Source organism: Podarcis cretensis (assembly GCF_951804945.1).
Source record: "Podarcis cretensis genome assembly, chromosome: 9".
NCBI classification, from domain to species: Eukaryota; Metazoa; Chordata; class Lepidosauria; order Squamata; family Lacertidae; genus Podarcis; species Podarcis cretensis.
The window spans coordinates 59,062,701-59,088,688 of record NC_137178.1 but is presented as its reverse complement, the minus strand read 5'-3'; the positions used below and the strand labels follow the sequence as shown (position 1 = coordinate 59,088,688).

The 25,988-nt window shown below is 41.0% G+C and overlaps 2 protein-coding genes across 15 annotated transcripts in view; one reads left to right on the top strand and one right to left on the bottom strand.

Moving 5' to 3' along the window:
• The window catches only part of APBB2 (amyloid beta precursor protein binding family B member 2), a 112,263-nt gene extending 109,050 nt beyond the window's left edge, over positions 1-3,213 (top strand). For 9 of the 11 annotated variants that reach the window (XM_079989691.1, XM_079989690.1, XM_079989688.1 and 6 more), the window contains one exon: positions 279-3,213. The gene's annotated coding sequence lies outside the window, so the exon portion shown is untranslated. The remainder of the gene's footprint in view (positions 1-278) is intronic. The other 2 variants (XM_079989687.1, XM_079989686.1) reach the window with 2 other exon arrangements.
• Positions 1,258-25,988, bottom strand: part of NSUN7 (NOP2/Sun RNA methyltransferase family member 7) — a 26,794-nt gene continuing 2,063 nt past the window's right edge. For 3 of the 4 annotated variants that reach the window (XM_079989698.1, XM_079989699.1, XM_079989697.1), the window contains exons 3-13: positions 23,326-23,696; positions 20,387-20,445; positions 18,634-18,764; positions 16,098-16,250; positions 14,230-14,413; positions 12,072-12,282; positions 11,630-11,770; positions 10,795-10,896; positions 9,461-9,578; positions 7,273-7,396; positions 1,258-5,412 (exon numbers count right to left, since the gene is read on the bottom strand). In XM_079989698.1, coding sequence (XP_079845824.1) covers positions 4,771-5,412; positions 7,273-7,396; positions 9,461-9,578; positions 10,795-10,896; positions 11,630-11,770; positions 12,072-12,282; positions 14,230-14,413; positions 16,098-16,250; positions 18,634-18,764; positions 20,387-20,445; positions 23,326-23,638 — 2,178 coding nt within the window. In that variant the 5' untranslated portion in view covers positions 23,639-23,696 and the 3' untranslated portion in view covers positions 1,258-4,770. The remainder of the gene's footprint in view (positions 5,413-7,272; positions 7,397-9,460; positions 9,579-10,794; positions 10,897-11,629; positions 11,771-12,071; positions 12,283-14,229; positions 14,414-16,097; positions 16,251-18,633; positions 18,765-20,386; positions 20,446-23,325; positions 23,697-25,988) is intronic. The other variant, XM_079989700.1, reaches the window with a different exon arrangement.

Sequence of the window (25,988 nt, the reverse complement as noted above, 5' to 3'; positions counted from 1 at the left end):
TGCTCTGGCGAGCCAGAGCCGCACACGGAAACGCCGTTTACCTTCCCGCTGGTAAGCGGTCCCTATTTATCTACTTGCACCCGGAGGTGCTTTCGAACTGCTAGGTTGGCAGGCGCTGGGACCGAGCAGCGGGAGCGCACCCCGCCGCAGGGATTCGAACCACCGACCTTTCGATTGGCAAGTCCTAGGCGCTGAGGCTTTAACCCACAGCGCCACCTGCGTCCCACCCAAAAACCATTAGAGGAGATCATTAGAGGAGATCACCCAAAAACCATTAGAGGAGATCATATCAAAAACTACTAAAGAAGAGATTATATCAATGCATACAGGAGTAAACCACAAAACCTCCTGTTTGTTCAAAAGTGGAGTCATGTGTGAATCTTTCTGTAGTAGCCCAACAATCTGTAGTATAAGGAATTAGGCAGAATACTACAGTCGATCAGTAGTGTCAGTTCTGAAAAGTGTCAAGATACAAAAATGCTCCGTCATTATTTCTTGCACAAATATTGCTTCCATTTAGGAAACGCAATGTGCACAATCATGCAAGTGTGTCTTGACGGAATTTGTACCCAGTTGTAGCTTGACACCATGAGTGCGCACTGCAAAACAGACATTATTCTGTCGGTGCTGCATGTGCCGTTTCAGTACACAAAAATGTCTGTGTGTGCAAGAGTTTCTTGTGCTTCTGAAGCAGACAGACAGGTTGGCGAATGATAGGAAGAGGAGCAACTAGGAACAGTAGAGAGTTGGGGGGGGGGGATGATGTCCACTGCTCAAAAAAAACCCAACCACATCTCAGCATCCACAGCTGCTTCCATTTGGCTCACATATCCTAAAAGGTTTCTCTTCCTTTTCCCTCCTCCGCTGAGGAACAGCTGCTGCCAAACCAAGCATTGTGCTCACTTGCTTTTACCTCTCTAAAGGCAGCGTTGGGCTTGCTTTCATGCGCATGTTTATCACCTGATCAGTACCACCTCGAGCAGTGGCTTGCATGTGTGACTGAGACACCGGATCACAACCCCTTCCATATCACCTCAAACACACCGCTTCTCAGTGGAGCTAGGTCACACATCCAACTGCAGGTCATCAATTGCTGAATCATCAATTCAGGCATGTGTGAATTAGCCCACAATGTCCCAAGAGCTACAAAATGGAAAACTTAGCAACTCCCCCCCTCCCCATTTTTATGATGTATAGTTTGCAGGTTAACAAGACCAGAAATGAGCCTATGCATAAAGAGATTTTTTTAAAAAAAAAAAAAGTCTGACTAAACCCTTATTATTTTCCAGTTAACTTTACAGAGGTAGTAAGGTCTGTTACCTTCCAAGAGAAGTAACCCTAAGGAGTGTAGCCTCCTGGCTTTATTGCTCTAAAAGTCACATCCATTGTACTCCTAAAGTAGACAAGTGCTTGGGTCTGCCTTTGCTAAGGTATTACCATTCTCACTTCCCTCCTGAAGAAAATAATCTGGCTCCCTCTCTCCATTTTTAGAAAGTACATGCTGACTACTAGCAGCTGTCCTCAAATAAAAATTAAAAAATCATAAAATTGCAAACCAATAGTTTCTGTTATATGGCTATGCTCCATTCTCATTAAGTACTCAAACCCAAGCAGGAAACCTTAACTCATTTGTGTCTTAATTGGCATAGAGTTTTTCTAGAGTATGACCTTTTCACATTCAGAAGAAAATGCAAGACATGCTTGCTGAAAACATTGAGTAGACCAAGCATTTCTTTTTCAACTAGCTTTTGGTTTAGTTGCAAAGTTTCAAAAGCTTTAAAACCTTTTTATTATACTTTTCAGCATTTTAAGTCCCACCAGCTGAGAGTTGCATCCCACTCCTTTAAAATCAAACTTGTTATATAAGCTTATTTTATCTGAACCTTCTTTATGGAATCTCCATTGTAGAGATAGTGTCTCTGAATACCAGATGCTGAGGACTAAACAATAGGGAAGGCCACACTTGTGAGCTCCCAAAGGGCATCAGGCTGGCCACTGCTGGAAACAGAAAGCAAGGCAGTTCTTACCAGACAAAAAAACATAAAACATTTCTCAATGATGGCCAAAATACATGTATGGGTTGAATGCGAACAAATGCCAATGACTTACTCAATGTTGTAGTGACACTTCTGTTATCTATGCATTCTTTATAATTGCACAAGGCAGCCATGTTCATTATGCCTTGGACGTTTCATGTCTTTTTTTGATTAACTTGTTAAATACAGCTTAAATATTTTTATTTTATTTATTCTATTTTTACTGAAATATTCTTCAATTATGTTGACATATCTTTATTACTGGATGTGATCGCACACGATAATCCAGTGCTAAGTAATCTCAGTGTACTATAGGTTGCCTAAAGACAGAGGATTTTTGTAATTATTTGTAGTCACCTTTTTAATTAACTGAATATGTAGAAGTAAAATGGCAAAAATAACATGTAAAGCTAACTTCTATTATTTTTTAAAAACACAAAAAGCAAGTTAGATGCTGCTCTCACGGACCACCTCATTTGCGTACTCCGTTGAAGGAAGGGAGATTGTTAACCAGTCATTTGTGATAGCTTAATTAATGCCTTTTTTTCTGCCCCAACCCACAGCAGTTCTTTGATGCTGCTTGTTGCTTCGTTTATACAAAACAAGTACTATTTCTTTAAAAAACATGTTTTTTCATAGAGATGAAGAAATGCCTAAAAACGGAAAGAAATTTGCATGAAACGCCATCAATCCTACTTCTGTAACAAAGAGGTCTTAATGATAAACTTTGTGTGCAAAGCCTTTAATAGCTGAGTAGAAGAAAATCTACAGAAAGCTGAATACAAAGATGGCACCGTCTACAAAGCTTTAAGAACTTGTTTATTTGTTAAAGAACTCTGCAGTCAATTAAACAGATCACATATGGAGGGAAACTGCTATTTTTATCGCATTAGCTCACAAAAGCTGAGCCTCTCTAGAGCTCTATCATTACCATCATTAGCTCCTCTCTCTGGCAGGCATAGTTATTTTGAGGGAGAGAAGTGTGAATAGCAGAAGTAGGTTTGATTTATTTCACTATCTGCAAAAGAGAAAGGAGAAAATACACACAGTTTATCAGTAAGAGCTCTCGCTATTACGTGAAGTAGTTGATTTTAAAACAGAAAAGTTTTTTCCACCATTGTCCACTTTTTACACATTTAAATGTAATCTGTTGCAAGAATAAATTTAGCTGCATTAACTGCTGGCCTCTTGTGTTTATGTCGCTGGGAGCTTAGTGATTTCACAAGAAAAACCACCATTCTAAAAACAGTTGTCTTAGCTTGGTAAAAAAAAATGGTTATTATTCCTTTTCGGCTATGTAATCTCCGGATTAAAATATAAAATAGGGCAGATTTTAATGAGAGTAGGTTTACTAAAGGAAAAAGATGGTTTTTGAATATTTAAGAAAATACAAAAGTATGGGAAAACCCAGCCAGATGGATGGAGTATAAATAATAAATATTATTATTATTATTATTATTATTATTATTATTATTATTATTACTACTACTACCTAACGCAATAGTACTCTCAACTGTAGATACCAGCCAAAACACTTCTGGTTTGCCACGTTATGCATCCTCTTCAATTTACCTACCACCAAATGCTTAATTGCTCCTGATATGTTATATATAACAAAGACTGTTTCATATGGAACAGAAATTTTCTTAACATCTGAAAAGGTACCAAGGCATCTCAGTTAACTATGCCTCATGGGTATATTTTACACATGATATATGAATGCCCTTCAAACATTACAGAAAGAATATAGTCAACCTATAAAGAAGCACAGAACATTTGTCTTTCCTGTAATGATCTAGGACTAATGCATATGTGTTACAACTGAGCCTATAAAATCCTTAGTTACAAAAGATACTAAGTGGCTAGGGTGAGGGGAACACAGAAAATAACAGACTAGAGTTATGAAAGGCATTAATCAGCAATTGTTTAATAGGTTTGTTTCCATTTAACTATGCTGCCTAATGAGCCAAATATTTATATTGACGTCCTAGTAGAGTTCAGTGTCTAGCCGCAGCAACATGAAACCATCCAGTAATTATGCTCCCTCACAAAGAAAGCCCGGAAATGTTCTTGTCCTTTTTCTTTGAGGTTGTGATGTCCTATTCTTAAAGCCAAAATGGTCACAATTTGCTTTTTTTAAATAAAAAAAAAACCAGTCCTTTTGGAAGAGAAGATTTGAGCAGATTATTAAACAGGCTGAAGTCTTGAAAGATCACTCTGCAGACTGGAACCAATTTTAGAAAAAGAAACAAGGTAAGGTATTCAAAATTCCCAAGGCTTTACACTGAAATATCTAGAAAATAAGAACTGAAATCCACTTCTACTTTTTAGAAGCCCTGTTCTTGTTTACAATTGTAACGGCTTGCCCTAAAATTCAGTACCTGTAAGTTTTTACTTAGACAGAATCTGTCTGCTGTATTCTAAGCTGATCATCTATTGCCCATGAAACCTCTGGTTTACCCCTGTCTGCATAATCTGATACTGTATATTAATTTAAGTATTTTGACATTCAAAGTTCATTGAAATAAAAGCCTTTCTGCAGAACAGCCCCTCTGCTACCATAATAATAGCTGTGGAAAAGGCATGTGAGCATCTTAACTGCTGCCTAGAGCAGTTTGGTCCCTATGCAGATGAATACTGAATGCCCAAGGGTTTTCGTTTTTTACCATTACAGGAATGCAAGTTTCAAATTTTGAAAGAATTACGGTAAAAATTGAGATACAAAAGGCAATCTTCAAAGCCACGGACGAGAATGCTTGACTGTAGAAGAAAGCGAGGGCTCTTTTGTCTTGATCAGCTTTTTGGATGTAGAAGGGCTAAGCGTGCCATGAGTTCCACCCCAATTATAATAATAATGGTTAGTCGAAATATGGGATCGGTTTCCTTGTGGGTTGAAGTATGGCACCATTACCGGAGGCAGGACGATTTCGACAGGTTTCAAGACCATCACACTATCGTCAAGCTTTGGTTTTCTGATGTTTCGATGCTTTTCAAACATCTTTTGCATGGACGCTGCAGTAAGCGAATTCTTGGACATCATCGGCAGAGACGAGTTCGAGAGGGGTTGGACTGTTTTCTTCAGGGGAACGGAACTATTTGTCTGGTTCACAGATTTTTGAGAGGCACTGGAAGCTAAATTAGAGACGGAAATATCTGACTCAATCATGCCCGGTTTCATTTCTCGATCCAGGAACTCCTGAATTTTGGACTTTATCACTGCCTCTTTAGTAGGTGTCTTTGGCTGGGTTACTTTCGGTTTCTTTTTCTTTTTCTCTTCTCTCTTAGCTGGCTTTGCTAAGTCAATCCCTTCCAATAACCCTTTTGCCGCAGCACGAGCTAAAACATCTTTCACAGACACCGTCTCCGATGGATCCCTCTGTAAAGTTAAAAGGGACACATTATCAGCAAAACCAAATCACAGCTCCGAAGAAGGGCAGCCGGTGTCATCCACGGTACATAGAAATATAGGAAAATGACACCCTTAGTTCTGAGAAAGCAATCCACGTTAGCATTTGTTGTGCATTTCAGAGGAAGTAGCTGCTGTTCTAAGTATCTACTGTTACCACCATTCTGCAGACCTCATTGTCCTTATTATCATATAGGGCAGGAGTAGCTAACCTTTGAATCTCTCCAGTTGTTGCTGGAGCTACAGTTCTCAACATCCCCAACTACTGGCTATGCTGGTTGGAGTTAACGGGAGCTGGAGGTCAACATCCCCTGAAGAACCAAAGCAGGGGCTCCCTACCTGGGAAATTCTACCCTCCTTGCTTTCCAGCTCAACTATATAGTGGTACCTTGAGTTACAAACGCCTCAGGTTTCAAACGCCGCTAACCTGGAAGAGTTACCTCGAGTTGAAAACTTTGCCTCAGGATATGAGAATGGAAATCATGTGCCAGCGACAGCAAAAGGCCCCATTACCGAAAGCACGCCTCTAGTTAAGAACAGTTTCTTTAAAAAAAAAAAAAATTATTCATTTTTTCTTTTTTCTTTTTTTTATTAGTTAAGAACAGTTTCAGGTTAGGAATGGACCTCTGGAACGAATTAAGTTTTTAACTAGAGGTACCACTGTACTGTAGTAACAGTAAAGAAAAATAACCTCCCTAGCATCATATTAGGTGAAAGGTGAAGGACCCCTGGACGGTTAAGTCCAGTCAAAGGGGACTGGGGTTGCGGCGCTCATTTCACTTTCAGCCCAAGGGAGATGGTGTTTATCCACAGACAGCTTTCTGGGTCATGTGGCCAGCATGACTAAACCGTTTCTGGCGCAACGGAACACCATGACGGAAGCCAGAGTGCACGGAAACACCATTTACCTTCCTGCCACAGCGGTAACTATTTATCTACTTGCACTGGTGTGATTTTGAACTGCTAGGTTGGCAGGAGCTGGGACAGAGCAACAGAAGCTCACCCCATTGCGCAGAATCGAACCACCGACCTTCTGATTGGCAAGCCCAAGAGGCTCGGTGGTTTACACCACAACACCACCCGCTCCCCTTAAGCATCATATTATCAGATGGCAAACAATACGATTAAAGTAAGATAGCTTTGAAACAGATGGAGATCTTTTGATCTCACCTCCACCATGGAATTGTTTGGTGATCTTGGACGACTCACCATTACCTGCATTCAGTTTAAGAATACTTTTAGTTCTCAGGGCACTACAAGATAAGTTTTTAGACTAAATAACGCGAATAAGCAGGCACTTCCAATGCTTCTGGAGGCTGCAGGGAAGTTCTGCTGGCAGAGCGTGAGGCCTGCTTATGAAAGGCGGCCTCAGGGCAGCCACTGACATTCTGCGGCTGCCCCTATGCTCTGTGGGGTGGTAGGAAGAGGAAAGGAAGGGTGAAAAGAAGGCTGCAATACAGGAAAAAAGGTTAATCTTTATCTGGGACCCTGACTTTTTCAGCAGATCAGTGGGGTGGTATGTTGGGGCAGGTGGGGGGTGGACACAGATTGCATACTACTGAACCGGGCAAAGGAAATGAGAGCACATTTCTTGGAGAGACAACATAACGGCCAAGAAATTTACAAAATGCAGTTGAGGGAGATTATGTATGTGCACAATGCCTTCTTCGTGGACAGATTACTTGCACAATGGTTGGCTGTTAAGCATGTTAACTGTTAAATCTACACTACCTTTCATCTATATCCAAGAATTCACTAGCAAAAAAAATTCAAAATATCAAAACACTTCATTTTATTGGTTATATTACTTTTTCTTTTACTAGTACTTACCTCTCGGGATAGAACAGCTATAAAACAGCTATTAGAAATATCTGATGGCTCCAGTCGGAAAAAGTTTGCTGCAGACAAGCTTATTTCTGATTTGCAACACAATGGAAGAACAGGCGGACAAAGCCTACAGTGGATATTAACACAAAGTATTGAATCACCACCATGTGCCCTTAAGTAAAATGCAATTTTAGTCAATTGTGGCCTCCCTGTAGTTTTCTTAAAAAAACAAAAGCTAAGAGCTGTCATGAAGGGTTTTTCCTAAGTATATTAAACGCACTGTTTTCATTTAAATGGGCAGCAACTGTTCCCAACTGTGCTGGGTTTTTTTTAAAAAAAATCATTAAAGATTTCTTAGTTTACAAAAATACGTGCATTGTCTCTTTTTTTCAAGTTGCGTTTTCTACAGATCAGTTTCATTTGTTGTGAGACATTAGTGTTGCATACAGTGTTAGGTTAGCAAGAAATGGGGGAGAAAAGGGGAGGGCGAGAGGGGTGGGTGACAATGCTTCTAGTCTTCTACAGTGGTACCTCAGTTTTCGAACGTAATCCATTCCAGAAGACCATTTGAGTTCTGAAATGTTCAAAAACCGAAAACTCAATAGCTGACAGTTAGGCCTCAGGATCTTGCACTCAGCGGAAGCCGCGTGGCATATTCAACTTCCGAGGCGTATTCAAAAACCGAAGCATTTACTTCCAGGTATATGGTGTTCGAAAACAGAAATGTTTGTCAATGGAGATGTTAAAGAACCAAGGTACCGTTGTACTTAGTACATGTGTGGGGTTTTGTGTCAGCGTCACTTGTGTGGGTTCTCTTCCTATTCGCTTGTTGTATTTCCTTGGTGGTGAGAGAGGTTGGGGTGGCCTAGGTGTGGTTGGTTGACTTTGGCTGGCTGTAGTGAGAATTGTTTTTGTGTCTGAGCAGGGTGCGTGTGTGTGTGTGTGTTGGATCAGATCAGGTTAGCCAGATTGATTCGTATGCTGTCAGTGGGTTCTTGTTGTCGTCTTGTCGGGCTGTGTATTGGGGCGAAGGTGTCTTCTTCTATTTGTCCCCATGTCATTTTCAGTTTGTTGGTTAGTTTTTCTAATAAGGCTGTTTCCCTATTGGTTCATGCTTACTCCTGACAGGTCTCTCCAGTGTCTGGCTATGATGCTTCTGGCTGCTGAGAGTAGGTGGGTTTTGAGCTCTTTATGTGTGAGTGGGCATTATTATCTTGGAAGATTTTTAGTAGGGCCAGTTCTGGGGTGACTTCTAATACTTGCTTAGTTATTTTGCATATTTCTATTACGAGTGATGTCCAGAAGAGTTTTTAACTTCACGTACTTAGGTTTAGGGCAGAGCTTTCCAAACTTTTCAGGTCGGTAACACACTTCTTAGACATGTATCATTTCATGACACAGTAATTCAATTTTACTAGCAAACCAGAGGTTAAACTTAACCCCTTTGCAGTCCCAGGAGGGTCACCAAATCACATTACATAAATCAGCAACCTAGGCAGAAATCCATTCTGGGCATCAGTCATTTTGCCCATTTTTTTTAAGTTGTCACAATGTGTAAACTGCCCTCAAAAAAAGTACTTGGGATTTTCCTGAAGAACAGCAAATCTGTTGTTTCTGGTGCAAGAGAAGCGTTAATGACCAGATGGTTCAATAGCAATCCTTTTCTCTGTATGCCACAACTGTACAATCAAGGGCTTGGTTCACACATCACAATAAACTATAGCTTGAAATAAACTCAAACTTCTGAGCATCTCAAACTACAGTTTGAGTTTCCGTCATACTCCTCCCCTTCTCGAACCCAAGTAACAATGTGTGCACTGGGCTACACAATGGTATCAACGGGGGCCATGCACTCTGCATGGCTGGATGGGCTCTCATCCTGTTTTTTCTAGTAACATCTACATACTAAAGCAGACATGCAAAAAATGACATATGCAGATGGTCATCCTGACAGAAAGACACATCAATTTCATGAGTAGAAGGTTTGGGTTGTTGTTTTTTTAATTCACCAGCTACTAATGTCATTGAATTAGCTACAATAGGTATAGCAGCTGGACAGGATTCTATGCTCAAGCTCTGAGTACTCTCTACAGTTTTGAAACAGAATGAATGGGGTAGGGACTATATGGCACTGTAAGCCCTGCATCAGCGGAAGAATGTAATTCACAACCAATAAAAGCCTGTTCTTTACTTGTAAGGCTGGGCCTTGGGTCCTTCTGCTCCAGATGCCAGGGCTTTGTTCACCACAACTTCATTTTCTTCTGGGTAAACTGAACAGGTGCAGTAGACAATAGCTTGCACTCTGCTAACTGTAACAAGAAAATCCAACTGCTAATAATTTCTAGTTTAAGCACACTTTAAATATTAAACACATGTCACTAACTGATGTTAAAAACATTTAAAGTTGAACCAATTTGTATAGATGTATTGAACATTACCATCTTATAACTAAAGCAACCAGGAATTCACATTTTGTCACGAGTAAATCATATGTTCCATTAAAAGCCCACCCCAACTAGGGACCCACATGCTGATCCCCTTTCTTCTATATAATCTAAAACCTTTTCACATTCCCTACAACCATATTGTGCCTGTGACATGTCCTACCATCCATTTCTGGCTAGGATTATAAGTTTATAGCTGTGCCTTTAATAGCAACTTGATTTACGGACATCAGCAAGTAATATTTATCTCACTTTCTTGTGATGTCTGTCTAGCACCCTCTGATGGATTTCCACTGACATGCAAGTACCTTTTCATTCAGACATACTTATGGGTCACTTTGATCAAAAGCTTTTGCCACTCCATTTTTAATAAGTTTTAATTTGCAATTGTTTTATTGATGAGTTCCATCTTTTTATCTGCTCTGATCCTGTTTCCCATAAAGACCATTTAGTCCAAATAATTTGCAAGTTAGCTGCCTTGGGAACCAAATCTTAAAACCTTACTTTAAAATAAAAATAAACACTGACTTTCTCACAATTTTAGAAATATTATTCAGCAGAGAAAGGAATTTTCTTCTATTAAATTATTTTCAAGGGAGGGCATTTATTATCCCTTCCAGAAGGCAGGGGCAAGTGATGATTAGCTCATAAGGCTTTCCTAAAGTGGACTGGAAAAATCAGGGATTATAGTTCCAAAAGGAACATAAAGAACAACAACAGCTAAAAGAACCAATAAAGACTGATAGGCTAGGCCTGTTTAGCACACTGCAGACTCCTCCATTCCTGGAATAGTCCATCATCAGCTGACCTTCCATTGCAACTGCATGGGAAAAGATATCCCAAAGGATAACAAATGCCCCTAAAGAAGGCCATTGAGATTCCCTAAAACATCAAGGTGACTGTTCCCGTTGCAAGACTATGTTTTCAGATGCCCATCAGTATTTGTGACATTTTTTGCTCCAGGAACAATTTTCTCTTCCAATACTTGTCCTTTTATTTGTCCTTTTATTTCCCTGAATACTCAGGGGTTGTCTATACACAATATTTTACTCTAATTCTTACCAGTTAATGACAAACTTACACTGCATTGCATGTGACAATTCTTTCAGCTGCTGTTGAGCAAGGGAATTGAGTTTATCTTCTGCTACAGAGCCCTGAGAGAGATCTCTAAGTAATTCTGCATCTGAAGAGAATACAATGAGTAAGTTCAAACAAAAACCAGTAACTGACCATGACCTCATGAAACACTAGACCACGGCAATATGCACTGCCCTCAAAAAAGAACTCTCCCCTCTCCTCCTTTCCACATGACCAAAACAAAGACTTTGGAAGTGTTTACTTCAGCTCTATTAAACCAGTTTGCTGCATCATCTGGACTTGGAATGATGGTTAACACAACTATGATTGGTTTCAACAAGCCAGTTTCAAGCCACTTTGAAACTGATCACATTTTTATGCACCATTTATTACATCTCAGCAACTTCCACCCAGATGTATTACAAAGTTTTTCTTCTGGTCTAGGATTATGCAGGCAAAAGAGAAAAATTGGCAACTTTTCTGAGGACAGATGGGAAGTAAGAGAAAGACTGAGACCAGCTGACCAAACTCCCAACCCCTAATTCTATATCACTCTCGTTGGCTGATTTAAAAGCAGATGAACCAACAAAAAACAGAGTGTGTCAAGTAGTGCAGCAATGCATCACAAAACGTTGTGCTTGAGTTGCAGGTAGAGATAATGGAAATTGTTTAGGATTCCACTAATTGTTTAGGATTCCACTAATTGTTTAGGATTCCACTAATGATGGTTCTCTATAATGAGCATAAAACCATCAACACCAATAATGCCAAGACAGGCAGGAATGCAGATCAAACATTTCATTTTACGGCAATCTAAGAGAAATATTTCAAAAAGTTACCTTCATGTTCTTTTAGAATGAATTCTATTGGGTTGCTAACCCCCAGGCCTGAACACCGAGGCAGTAGTAAAATAACTTTAACTTTCTGCAGCTTATCAGTTGGTTCAATGTTTGCAAAATCTTCACGTAGTAGCACAATATCTGAAGGGGAGGGGAGAAGAACCAAATAAGTCTGCAAGTTAGGTAAAGGTAAAAGGTAAAGGGACCCCTGACCATTAGGTCCAGTCGTGACCGACTCTGGGGTTGCGGCGCTCATCTTGCTTTATTGGCCGTATAGCTTCCGGGTCATGTGGCCAGCATGACTAAGCTGCTTCTGGCGAACCAGAGCGTTCTAAAACAAATGGGTCAATTTTGAATTTATTACTTAATCATTAATTAGTGTATATACCCTTCCGTGTCAAATGGCTTCTAAGTGGTATGAATAATGCTAACACATGCTTACTTTTACATTCCATCTGTGCAAACAAGTCCTTCAGTTCAGCTTCCTTTGCCAAAGACTTTACTCCACATACAAACACTTTGGAAGTCATCTGATTTGTCAGCACCGACATATGAGCCACAGTGAGCCATGAACCCATGTGTGCTATTAAGATGTCATCATCCATATTCAGCAAGGCCTTTGCCGAATGGACGGCAAGACTCCTGGATTTATCCTAAGAATTAAGCAGAGATGCCCAGTTAAGAAAAGGGTGATTGACAAATTATTTAAGCGGCAAAGCTTGTTTATTTCTGCAGGTCCAGCACCCAAGTAAAAAAGTATTTCAGGAAAACTGAATTTGCCATTTCGAATGTGCAGCCGTTGCTCACATTCTGCTTGTAATCTAAACCAACTGCTTCACATATGGGCCCAGCCATCTGATTACATTCAGCCCCGTAGTATGGAAAGTGTGGCATGCAGTTTGGGAAAATTTCCCAACAGAAGGGGCTTCAAACATAATGTGCTAAATTCCACACATGTTCCAAGTGATCATGTAGTTGCTTCCATATGATAATCACACCGATTTTTGCAAGGCATATGGTGCCAATACAGAGGCAGGCTGGTGACTGCCAGTGCTCCCTGCCTTAATGGGTACAGCTCCCACATTAGCGGAGATCGTTTGCAGAGGAAAACAAGGATGATTTTGAGGGTAATTGTCCTTGCAAGCTCCCCCCAGGACCCGGGGGAGTGAACTTCACCCACAAATTGTCTTGATACCTGGGTTCTTGCTCCGGCATGGAATCCAGGAGGCAGGAAGACGCTGAGTGCCAAAGCACTTTGCCTATCAGTAACCCCCAGACGCAGCCATTAAGATGCAGAGGCTCTTCTATTTATTAGGATGAAATTGGCTCTAATTTACAGACGTGTGCAGGATGGATGGGACAAGATTATAAATTGCCAAGTGAATCAGCTACTGAGTCGCAACGTTTCGAATTGGGAAGGTTTCCTTCGTAGAAAGATACAGTATGTGAGGGGGAAGGGAAGCCTTTACTCTTTCTTTATATACACCATGTTTGCTACATAAATGATTCGGCAAACCTCCCCCTGAATGCAAACAAACTGATAAAAAGCACGAGGAGAAAAAGAGAGTGGGATTATATTTATGGATTAATATGAAAAGAGAACTGTGTGAGAACATCGAAAGACTTGAACCACAGCTTCCCAGACTGTAACTCTTGTCTCTTAGTCACCTCAGACCCTACACTTGACATTGAACAAAGAAAACTCTAGCAAATCTAGAGTAAAGCTGCCCCCAACGAAGCTCAAGTTTCAAGGACATCATAACTAGTCCTTCTACTCCAGCATTCAAGGTTATCACATTTAGTTCATAACCTGACGGCCTTTCAGAATTAAAGGACTTACTTACAATTAAGTAAATGTGCTTAAATTGCCTTAAGGACATCCAGTGACAGTTGCATGATATCCCTAGAACCCATATCAGGTGAAAGGGGATTAGTAGGCTTGATGTTCAGAGATGAGGAACAAGGGGCCAAAAGAAATTTGAAGGAGTGTGTGCACAAGTGCCTATAAATCACCTTGCAAGAAAAGTGGTACTCCAGTGGTAGGCTGTAATGAAAAACACAATCTCCAAAGACTGAAAAGAGACGATGTCATAGGCAAAGGAGAGGCAAGAACAGAAGTTGTGTAATCATAACAGCACGCAAATACAAGACAACAGAAAACAATGGTTGTGAACTGAAGTTAAACAAATCAAAAGCTAGCAATGAACTACTGGAGACTGTAGAGAGAGATAGTTCCAGACCCAGAATTTAATGTAATTCAAGCTAATGATATTACTGCAAAGTTTCACGAACAGATTTTTTCAGTTTGGAGCTTCTTGCTAAGCAGTTTGGCAAGTCTTCCGAGTCAACTGTAAAAAACTGCACTACAGCTGTGGTCAAATTAGTGATGTTCTTTGTGGAAGAAGATAAGCATTCTAACCAACACACACCACACATCAAAACAGATTTTGCAGAAGTTTGTAAGCACAGCCATAGCACCACAGTTTATTTCAATTGCTCTTTTCTTTTAACAAGACATTGAAAAGAAATAGAAACATGCAACACAGAAAGACTATGAAGCATGAAGTTAGGACATTTATTTCAGTTTCATGTTAACATACCTGCAATAAGAGCTTGTAATCAGAAAACAGCTGCAGAGTAAGAAGTTTTTCTTTAAGAGTAGAAGGGAAAATGAGTACGTCTTCACAGTGCTTATCTAGGCAATATGAATAGCCACCAAAACTGGAGACCGATTCCACTCTAGTGAATCCCTCCTTGTGTAAAGTGCTATGAACATCTTCAAGGCTGTTGCAGAAACACAACTGTTTAATATAATATATAATATAATATAAGTGCTTAATATAAAAGTAAGAAATCACTTTGTCTTTTGTACTTGCATCTGGAACACTACAGATAAGTCTGCATTGATTTAATTTGTTGTTGTTCACTACCCTGCTACAAATTGTTACACATTTCCTGTACATACAAGCTTCCTCCCCTGGGATTTGCGAACACAAAGTTCTTAAAATGCTGAACGTGCACCCCACAGAAATAACTCTCCATGGTTCTACCTGTACCAGGTTCAACAAAGTCTGAAACTACACTTCTGTTCCCTTTCTCGAACAACTTTCTCAGATCCCTTACTGGAAAGACCTACTCTTTCCTAGAGCAACATGCCACTGCTAAGCTGAGTATAAAGATCCACATGGCCTAGTTCAGCTCTAATCCCTCCAAGGTCACATACTGAACCTGGGGTCGCTCCCAAAATAGTGATGCTGAATGTATAGTAGTAAGTAAATACTGAGAAGCTGAATCAGACAGCTAGACTTTGGGGTCACTTCCAAATGACCTTTTTATCAAGTAGGCATCCTCATCACTTTACACAAAGTTTGTAGAGAAGTAGAATAACAATGGCTTTCTATTAAGTATTCTGTGTTCCTTATAATAAAAACTCAAATTCTGAGGGGAAGTGGGTTTGTTGTGCAAGGGTGCCAAATCAACTTTAGTTGTGCAGCCTGAATTTACCAGTATGTGATTTAATGCCACCTAAGAAGAGACAGGTGGCGCTGTGGGTTAAAGCCTCAGCGCCTAGGACTTGCCGATCGAAAGGTCGGCGGTTCGAATCCCGGCGGCGGGGTGCGCTCCCGCTGCTCGGTCCCAGCGCCTGCCAACCTAGCAGTTCGAAAGCACCTCCGGGTGCAAGTAGATAAATAGGGACCGCTTACCAGCGGGAAGGTAAACGGCATTTCCGTGTGCGGCTCTGGCTCGCCAGAGCAGCGATGTCACGCTGGCCACGTGACCCGGAAGTGTCTCCGGACAGCGCTGGCCCCTGGCCTCTTAAGTGAGATGGGCGCACAACCCCAGAGTCTGTCAAGACTGGCCCGTATGGGCAGGGGTACCTTTACCTTTACCTTTAAGAAGAGACAGTCTGAAAGGGCCTTAGGAGCACATTCATTGTTTTTGGTATCTAACAAAAATGTGTACTCTCATTTGGCAAAGCTCTCCTGTTTCTGTTTGCTGCTCGTGTCTAAATAAGATTGATTTTAATGTGTCACACAGGAATGCAAGGAAGCAGTTGCACTGTTGGGCATCCAGATGTAGAAATATGGTTCTAGGTGAAGGCTGGAGCTGGCAAGAATTGGCAGAAACAACATTTGTAAGTTGCGGTAGTCTACGCTGCTGCTGCTGTAAGCAAAGGAACCAGTAGATTCCATGTAAAGGGTGCAATGGCGCACACAACAGTGTGTTTTGGTAGTTAAAATAGGCAGGTACAGACTACCAACAAAAGAACATTCCACTCACATTCACCACTAAGTTTAGAGTACTAGGACAATGTTATGGAGCTTTCAAGAAAACCATTTAATTTACTTGCCACCAACACATTTTCTCATGGAGAATATGCTTATATTATCTATGAGCATGTGATATAATTATGAAAGAAGCAAATATTAAAAACATACATGCTACACTAGCAAGCTATCAACCTCACCTTATTTTAAGTGAATTGACCCACACATACAAGGGTAGTGTGGAAGCCCTTTGTTCTTGTTTCCTTATTGTTTCTGGCAGAATGTGTTCTAGAGAAAGAGCATCGTGTTTGATTCGACATCTTGCCAATGCAGCGGCCAGTTTTGTCTTAAAGCTATAGATTAAAAGGAGGATATGTATAAATCTTGTGACAAGCTTAATTCATGATTATTTAATCTTGCAAAATCCTGTTTCCTTGCAACAATCAATACTGGTATTGAAATACATAAGAGAAAATTATGGCCAACTCCCCTGTCCCCAGGGCATTTACAGCTAGAGAAATCATCAGAACAGATTCAAGTTGTGCTATAATGGTCTGATCTGCTCCACATGTTTACTAAGCCAGAGGTGGGGAACATAGCCCTCCAGATCTTGTTTGTCTATTATTCCCAACCACACTGACTATGCCACTGGGGCTCAAAGACCAACATCTGGAGGGCCAGTTTTCTCACCACTCTTCCCTCTATTCCATAGTTTAGCAAGCCATGACCTGGATCAGAGGTTCAGAGCATGATTAGTTTCATCCTGTATCAGTTGTCCCCACCCACACCCCACGACATCTCCTCTGCAAATACTCCAAAGCCTTTTGCTTTGCTCAAAGTAAGTTGTTACTCAAGTCCCCAGCTCTCTTACAACTGGCCAGCAGCAGGTGCTCTTCCCTCTAGACATCATTAGACACATCTCTGTGCAAAGCTGCAAAGCCTTCCCCCATTCCTAGACACTCGCCAGGAAGATTTGCTAGCCCTCTTTGTTGACCCTTTGCTCCCAATCCTCTTGAACAAAAGTTCACATGGTAAGCAAGCAGAAGAAGTGTCAGTAATTACTTTGGTCCACTGAACAAGAAAGGGGGGTGGATGGGTTGCTGAAGAAATGGGAGTTGGTAGCTTTTAGATCCAGCTGTACGACTGCATCTGTTGATATAGTTTGCCAAGCTAAAAATGCTGTTTTTCTAAATGTCCAGTGGGTTGAAGGAGGGTGATACATGCTCCTTGATAATAACACACTCAATAATTTAAACCACTTAGTATGAGTTCTTTTAACCCCTAGTTCAGTATGGTAAAAAACTGCCCGTGGTCCCTTTAATGGCCCATCAACGTCCCACCCCAAAGCCTCATCTAGGCTAGTGAAGAACAGCTTGTCAGAAACAGGTGGGAAAGGAAAGGAGCCTGTCGCCAGGCAGAATGAAAAGGAAGGGAAAGTGCCAGTGAGAATCTCGGCATATGAGCCGTGTTGAGTCATTCTTCCCCTGCAGCTCTGTTTCTAGGCTAGCAGCAACAAAAGAAACCAGGATACGAAACCTGCATGCTGCAACAAGCCAGAGTTAATTCAGGCCAAGATTCACAACCCAATGTTAAAGTGATTTTCGATCCCAGATTGTTGGTTCCAAATGAAACTAGGTTTTAGTAAGCCTGGTAAGGATCATAGATGCAAACAAACCAGAGACAAGTTAAACATTAGAGCAGCCCTGCTGGGTCACATCAAAAGACCTATATTGTCCAGCATATTGTCTCAAAAGTACCCAGTTAGCTACCTCCTAGAAGACCACAAGAAGGACATAAGCGCAATGTCACTTGCCCACTTGTAATGTCCCCAAACTGGTTTTCAGCCATGACTAGAAGCCATTATCCTCCATGAATTTGTCCAATCCCCTCTTAAAGCTGGCCACATAGTTGGATTCCATGGTTTAGATATGTCCTGAATGAAGTTCATTTTTTCTGTCCCAAACTTCCCACCATTCAGCTTCTATGGATGACCCCCTAGCTCTAGCATTATGAGAGATAAACCTCTGTCCACTTTGTTCACACAAGACATAATTTTATGCAGCTCTATCATATCCTCCCCCTTACTCATTTTTTTCCTGAATTAAAAAGCCCCAGAGCCATAACTGAGCCTCTCTCTCTCTGCAGTTTTTCCTGCTCCCAGCAGTCTTCCTAATCTCCTGAAAAGGCCATCGGGGGAAGGCTGGAAACAATTGGTAGCAACACCAAGGAAGTCTATCCTCTGTATTCTTGTGGAAGCATTTTTTTCTTCTATATAGAAGTGAGCAGGGTGTTGACTTACTTTCCCAAGATAATACGAGATTGAAAGAAACAGAGTTAATATCCCATGGAGGGAGCAGCACCAGTTGGAGGCAGGGCCCCTCTGCTCTCCTCTCTTCCAAGTGCTGAAGGGAGAAGTGGGGGCACAGGGAATTTGGTGTTGCACAGGAACATAAGGTCCAGATTGGTGGATTGGCTCCACCACACAGCACTGAACTTCCCACACCTTGCCCCACACCCCTCTGGTAAGCGCCAGAGACACAATGCGTTTGGAAGTCTGGGAATCAGCAGCACCCCACCTCTGCACCAGCCACTACTGGGGGGCAGCATTATATTATTCTAATCAACCTGAAATCAATCAGTCCAACTGATTGTGAAGCCCGACATGAGATTTCACATCTGAAAATTGTTCAGTACTTGCTATCAGATGAGAATCCGTCTACTTTCTTGTACATATACCTGCAAAGATAACGCTCAACTTCCTGGACTTCTGCTATTTGTTCTTCATCATCAATGTTTTCGCGAGCTTCAAATTTCCGATCTTGGAGATCATACAACATCACAACAACTAGACTGGTCAATTGGTCTGACTGCAAAAAGAGAGAATTGCCATGTGGCAAGATAGGAAAGCAACAAAAAAGAATACCCAAATGCTAAATCTGCAGCACAACCCTCCAAACAGAGAGAAGAAGTTCCTACATATTATAGTGACATGGGTGGTGTTATGGTCTAAAACACTGAGCCTCTTGGGCGTGCCAATCGGAAGGTCGGCAGTTTGAATTCGCACAATGGGGTGAGCTCCCGTTGCTCTGTCCCAGCTCCTGCCAACCTAGCAGTTTGAAAGCACACCAATGTAAGTAGATATAGGTACTACTGCAGCAGGAAGGTAAACGGCATTTCTGTGCGCTCTGGCTTCCATCATGGTGTCCTGTTGCACCAGAAGCAGTTTTGTCATGCTGATCACATGACCCAGAAAAGCTGTCTGTGGACAAACGCCAGCTCCCTCAGCCTGAAGCGAAATGAGCGCCGCACCCTATAGTCGCCTTTGACTGGACTCAACCGTCAGGGGGCCTTTACCTTTATACATATTATAGTGCAAAAAAAACAACTGTTCAGATGCTGACTTTAAAAAATGGGGAAACTATTTTTTTGAACCTTTTGAAATACTTCTAATTGTTAAAATAAACCAGAAGACTCACTTCAGTTTTAGAACCACTAGTTCCCAGTAGGCCATGATTTTTTATTTTTTATTTATAGTACACACACACAGTGAAGCCAGCAGTCCAGTAACTGCAGCATTTAAGAAAGCTTTTTAAAATGCAGTTTACAACCCCAGGGCACATGTGGAGCAGCTATGATCTTCAGATCTCTTGAATACAATCAACTGCAATGCTAGCCTTCCAATAGCAAAACAAACCTGAGTGTGGGGTATCATTTTCTTTGTTTACTCAAAATAAATTGCTGTGCACTTTCCTCATTTTTATTGGCTTTTTCCTGTCCACCACTACCAATTTTTCTAGAGTTACATCGAAAGTGTGAACTGATAGCATTTTATTTGCTTAAAATAAATATGTGTTGTTTCTTTTTTCATGTTGTATAGCTCTAGGCTTGCCATATGTCAGGAAAGTTCCTGACATGTCCTAGTTTTCAGGTATAAAAATGGCGTCAAGGGGAAATTTTGCCAAACTGACAAAATGTCAGAGAAAACCTAGTTGTATGGCAACACAGGGGGAAAAGCAGCAGAAACAGCTCCAAAAGCTTGGTTTCCCCCCCAAAGGTCAAGAATTTGGGTTTGTTCCCAAAAATAGCCCAACAACTTTGCGGGTGTCAGGAATTTTACTTTCTGAAATATGGCAACCCTATATAGTTCAGGGAAAACCTAATTATCAGAGATCAAATTGGCAGGCTTCTGCCCTATATGTTTACGAATACATAGGTGTCACAGGTATGTTGCGTGTTTGTGTGTGTACATACAGAGAGGGAGAGAGAGGATTCTGAAACTCAAAAATAAGTCATACAAGTCCATTTTTCTTTGAACACAAGCCAGTCCTTAAAGCTTTATACTCATCTGCACACAAAGAACATGGATTATTTCCTTTTTAAATTAGTTACTCATCTAGTGATGTGTAAAGTGAGTGCATTAGTAAGTTATCTGCACAGGGTAATTTAAGCAAACAAGGTACAACAAACACAAAACAAAATATTTACTCACTATTGACTGCATTGGATAAATGCCACTGTCTAGCAATATAGTTTCAAGAACATCTTGATCTACAGACAAAAAAGATGGTAGAAGCGATCTTCAAATTATTACAGCATTTGCTTTTTAAAAAATTTGTAGCAATCAGTAACATTTAAACATTTCTAAGGTGAATTCTGAAAATATGTGTGAATAAGTGTGAATAAAATTTAGTATTCCATGAGTATAAATCATGTGTTTAATGTCACAAGATGTACAAGACCATAAGTGGCAATACTTGCAAATCTCACTAAACAATGTGCCACTCAGAGCTCGTCCCACCGAAACTATGGAAACTGTCTATGGTTCCACAGAAAGAATGGCAAGCCATTTCCCAACTTTACTTATAGGTTGATTTAGTTACATTAGCAGGCTGTGATCACTTCTCTAGCTGCAGTTTTTCCCCTTGGGCTCAGGAAGCAGCCCCCTCTCAGTTGCTGTCTCTGGTCATGATGCTGTCCCTGAGTAAGACCATGGTTTAGTGCAAAGTGCATAAGCCATAAATCTAGAACTAGATTTCTCCCCTACCCCTTCCTCCTCCTGCAAAGAAAGGTTTTTGGCTTTAGTTAGCCATGTATTCCCATAGGAATCTTCATTTACACCAGCTATGGTCAGTTTCAAAATGAGCCAACTTCAATGTAATTTATAGTACCTGCCTTTAAAAAAATGCACACACAGGGTACACACAAACTTTTATCCCCATAATGAAATACAATCTACTGGCTGAAGTGGACATGTAAGAGAGAGAGAGGGAAACCTCTCTAACTGTGTACACAGGTTCTTAAAAGTCAAGAACTGCAAAACACAAGAGCAGGAGTGCACACAAATGTTGTTGGAACACATTCCTTATTAATAGCATGGTACATAACATCTTGTTCAAAAGGAAACTTGTGTCCATGGAAAGGTAGAGGGAAAAACACAAGGCAGCTCCACCCCACCCCCAGTGTTTAACAACTGGATACCTGGCCTTGTTCCCATCCAGGGTACTTTTAATGGACTATTGCTGTCTTGTTAGTCGTTATAGTTTCAATAACACAGAAGCACAGCACTTACTAAGTTTAATTTTTAGATTCATGGAAGTATTTGTGATTATACTTTGCCTAGGATTTTCCTCTGTTTAAGCACCACATTATATTCAATTTCAGCTAGGAATGTGGATTATTAATGCGGGGCAGAAATAGTTTCTCCTCCCTGCATGACCGATAAAAGCTGATGTCACCATATTTTAGGTTGTTGCCATGGATGCCAATAGCTTTCCCTCCACTTCTGCATACCAACCCAGACATGCTTATCTCAGTTCAGCAAGTTGGCAAGGTAACCTCCCTCACCCTCCTTAATTTCCTATTGGCATCTCAATGTCTGAATACTGTGCACTTTCCACCACAGCTTGCCCCTCTTAAAGATAAAAAGAACTGACTTTTGAGGGAAATAAATATATTTTGGTGACTGCCTACATATGCTTGTTTATTAGCTAAACGTCACTTTTGTCAGAGACTTGGTGTGTGTTTGTGTGTGCTCTTGTTTCATAAATGCATGCAGAAAACCAGAAAGTTCTCCAATCAATGGATCTACAAGGGCTGGTTCATAATAAATTAAGTTATGCAAAGCATACACCAGTTTTCTTAAGAAGAATAGCCATGGACTTTTAAAAGACTTATTTAAAAGTCTTTTTAAAACCATGTATACATGGTTCTGATTGTTTCCCCCACATGTTGTATGGTGTCCCTGCTACAAAATTAAATTTGGCAGATGAGCAGAGTAGGGAGCTCTTTTTCAAAGATCAAGGAATGTTTTAGAATTGGACTAGGGTTGGGTTTGACAGTAAAACCAACCCTAGACCATAGGGCTAGACTATAATTAATTTGTGGGAAACAGCACTAGAGCAGTCACTCAAACATTCTGTCAAAGATGAAGGCCAGCTACTTCTCAGCAGACAGACAAAATAAAAATGGATACATATATGTGCTGAAGGTGATCCAAAGGAATATGGAATGTAACATATACCGTAGATGAGATGGAGGAAGATACAGATGTATGGAGGAAAGGGACATGCAGATTATGCCAAGCTTATGCCAACCATCCCCTCCAGTGGTTACATCCAAGTAAAAACCAAAATAGCATATCACCTAAGCCAGGGGTCTGCAACCTTTAAGACAAAAAGAGCCACTTGAACCCGTCACAGCCAGTACAGCACCCACCGCAGTGGGGAGTGTCGGGGCACACAATGCGCTCCTCCCTTCGCTAGTATCTGCCCCGGAGCCACAGAAAAGGTGTAAAAGAGCCACATGCGGCTCCGGAGCCGCGGGTTGCCGACCCCTGACCTAAGCTGTATGTTTTGTCAGCTGAGCATTGCTCAGGCTAAATGTACTGATCCAGAAAGCCCAAGCCAAACATACACACACCCTGTCTTTTTTCCCTTTTCTTCTTTTCTACTTAAAGCTATCAGCCCTCTAAGGAAGGAAAGGAATAGAGACACAAGACACATGCAACGTGAAGTAGCTGATTCTCCCCTAGAAAGCAGTGGTCTCTCAGGAGCAGGCTGTCCTTCGTACCTTGGAAACATATATGACCTGCTTTTTTTCTTTTTAAGCCCTGGGCAAAAAGGCAGAGAAAAATCTGCCAAGCATGCAGTCATAGTTGTTGCAAACTGATCATTGGCACATATTCTTGATTAAAATAAACTCATTCAAGCACTAAAGATTCAAGATTTGCAAAAGAGAAATGAAACACTATTGTGTGGTTGAAAGAGACACAGAAAAGAGGCTCTGCTCTCTATGCCAACTAGATTAGCTACAAATTACATAGTTCTAAACACAAAAGGTGAATTATGTATTATGCACAATGAATTATGTTTAATTATGAATTATGGTTGGGGTGGAAAGAAGAAAAATTAGGATAGGCTTTCTACTTACATTTTAGAGCACTAAAAGCCAGTTCATAGGACAAACGTTGGAATTGTTCATCTTTGAAATCAGGGAGAGAAGGTAGTGGCCCATGTCCATATTTTACCAATATTTTATCTTGAGGCTTTTCATTATGAATGCCCTGAAAGATGTTGGCAGCGTTTAGGTAAATGGAGTCCTGATAGCCATTTTTCTCAAACAGGCTTGTTGAGCTTTTTTCAGAAATTACTTCTCCATTTGAAAAATTCATCTCATGGAGACTCGAAGTGTCACTTGCAATATTAACATTTGAATGCCCCAAGCTACTTCTGAGAACCGGCATTGTTTCGGTATTGATGTATCAGTATATAGAAGGGTGGCAAGTCAGACTCCGAAGATCCCTGTGGAAATATGGGTTATATATTAATTGCAACAAATCAGTTGACAAGCATTTTGTTGACATTTGTTTTGTATTCTTCTTTGAAAATATAATCATCAAATCATTTTGTCTAGGTGGCTAACACAGTAGACATCACTAGCAGGAACAAATTTATTTATTTATTTATTTATTTATTTATTTATTTATTTATTTCCTGCTCATCTGGCTGGGTTTCCTCAGCCACTCCGGGTGGCTCCCAACAGAATAATAATAATAATAATAATAATAATAATAATAGCAATAATGCGATAAACTTCCCTAAACAGGGCTGCCTTCAGATGTCTTCTTAAAAAGTCCGTTGTTTATTTCCTTGACATCTGATGGAAGGGAGTTCCACAGGGCAGGCACCACTACTGAAAAGTGTGGTGCACCCTCTGCCACTGCAGGGAGGTATGGAAGGACCCTCTGGCCCCGCGGGGAGGCCCAGCAAGGCCCCCCACCACCCCAGATACATATTGGGATATATCAAGATATCATGATATTTAGCTGGTGATATATCGCGATGTTGAAAACCAGATATCGCCTAGTTCTACATATATTTTCTAGGAAAATCCCTATACTGATCCTGTACCATCCTCCAATATCTAGTCCTAGACCTAGATCCTCAAACTGAAACAACCAAGGATACAATGCACCTGCAGGGAGATGGGACACAAACCAGAAGTTAATCACAGAATCCCACCACCACCCAGACTAGGGCTGGATTTGGTTGAATTTAAGCTGCACACAAGAACGAAATGAGGAGAATGGGAGAACACATCTTGCTCTGTTCCACAGGTCTTCAAGTATAAGGAAAGTTTTCATAGAGAAAGTTTAGAAAGGCAAGTTAAGTACAAAACACTTGAGAAACACTGTGGTACTGCCAATTGGGCCCCCATCACCAGATGTTGTTGGACTCCAACTTCCATCAGTCCCAGCCGGATTTATGATGATGGGAGGACACCACACTAGCTACCCGTGGCAGGTATATATGTCAAGTCTGCAAGTGTAAAACGAAAGCATCTTGCTACCACTCAGCTCTGATCAACTAATTGAGCCTGGTGACAGATATATGTACAGTGGTACCTCGGGTTACATACGCTTCAGGTTACACATGCCGCTAACCCAGAAATAGTGCTTCATGTTAAGAACTTTGCTTCAGGATAAGAACAGAAACCGGGCACTGGCGGCGCAGCAGCAGCAGGAGGCCCCATTAGCTAAAGTGGTGCTTCAGGTTAAGAACAGTTTCAGGTTAAGAACAGACCTCTGGAACGAATTAAGTACTTAACCCGAGGTACCACTGTATCCACAATCAAAACACTTTGACTGGAAACCATTAGCATAACGGACACCAAGAAGAACCTCTTCAGCAACCTGATCCTAGGAACCGCAGGACCAGCAACTACCTATGCTGGCTCCAGAACAAAAAATACCAAGCCACTGAAATGCTGCAGCTTGTAATATGACCTAACCCTAGTTACTGCAAAAATATAATCATGTACAATAAAGTCATTTTGCAGAGCTGAAGGTGGTAACGGTGGCATGACTGGAGGCAATGCAACACAGGTTTGTATTTTATGATCTGTTGCCATTATATTGGGTAGACTGAGGTAGAAAGGTAGGACAGATTTATAATATAACAACAGCCATCCCTAAAAGCCTTGTGGCCAGCAAAGAGTATGTCTAAGCAGGGCTTTTTTAAAGCAAATTTTAGAAACTCCCAGTGGTATGAGATTATAATTCACACATAAAGTGTGGACCGCAACAACACATCTGTGTGCTTTCTTCCTGTGGACATGCATGGTTTATTGATTAGTCACATTCCAGGACATTTAGAAACCTACATATACCTGGATAAAATCTTCAGGACTAGTACTCTGACAGCACTAAAGCAGAAAAGCGTTATTGCTTTCATACTAGAAACACTGGTGAACACTCCGTAGAGTAGAAGCGGACATGTCTTTGGTAGCGGGAAGAGAAATGGATATGCTTTCAAAATCCCTCTGTTTAAGTACTGTGCTTGTAGGTTGCTATCACAGGATTGTAACCAAGAGGCTGCTAAGACAGGAGATATGTCCACACAAGATGATGCTGTAGTATAGCTATGTCAGTGTGAGCCAGTATTTGAGCAACCGTAGCTCTGCTCACATAAAGGACTAAGATTTATTATTTGGGGGGAGGTGACTGAGATGTGACCCAAGGCCATTTTCTATTTTAAGTAAATTCAGCTGTCGCACTTTGCATATGCTGTCCCCCGATTCGTATAAGTTTATGT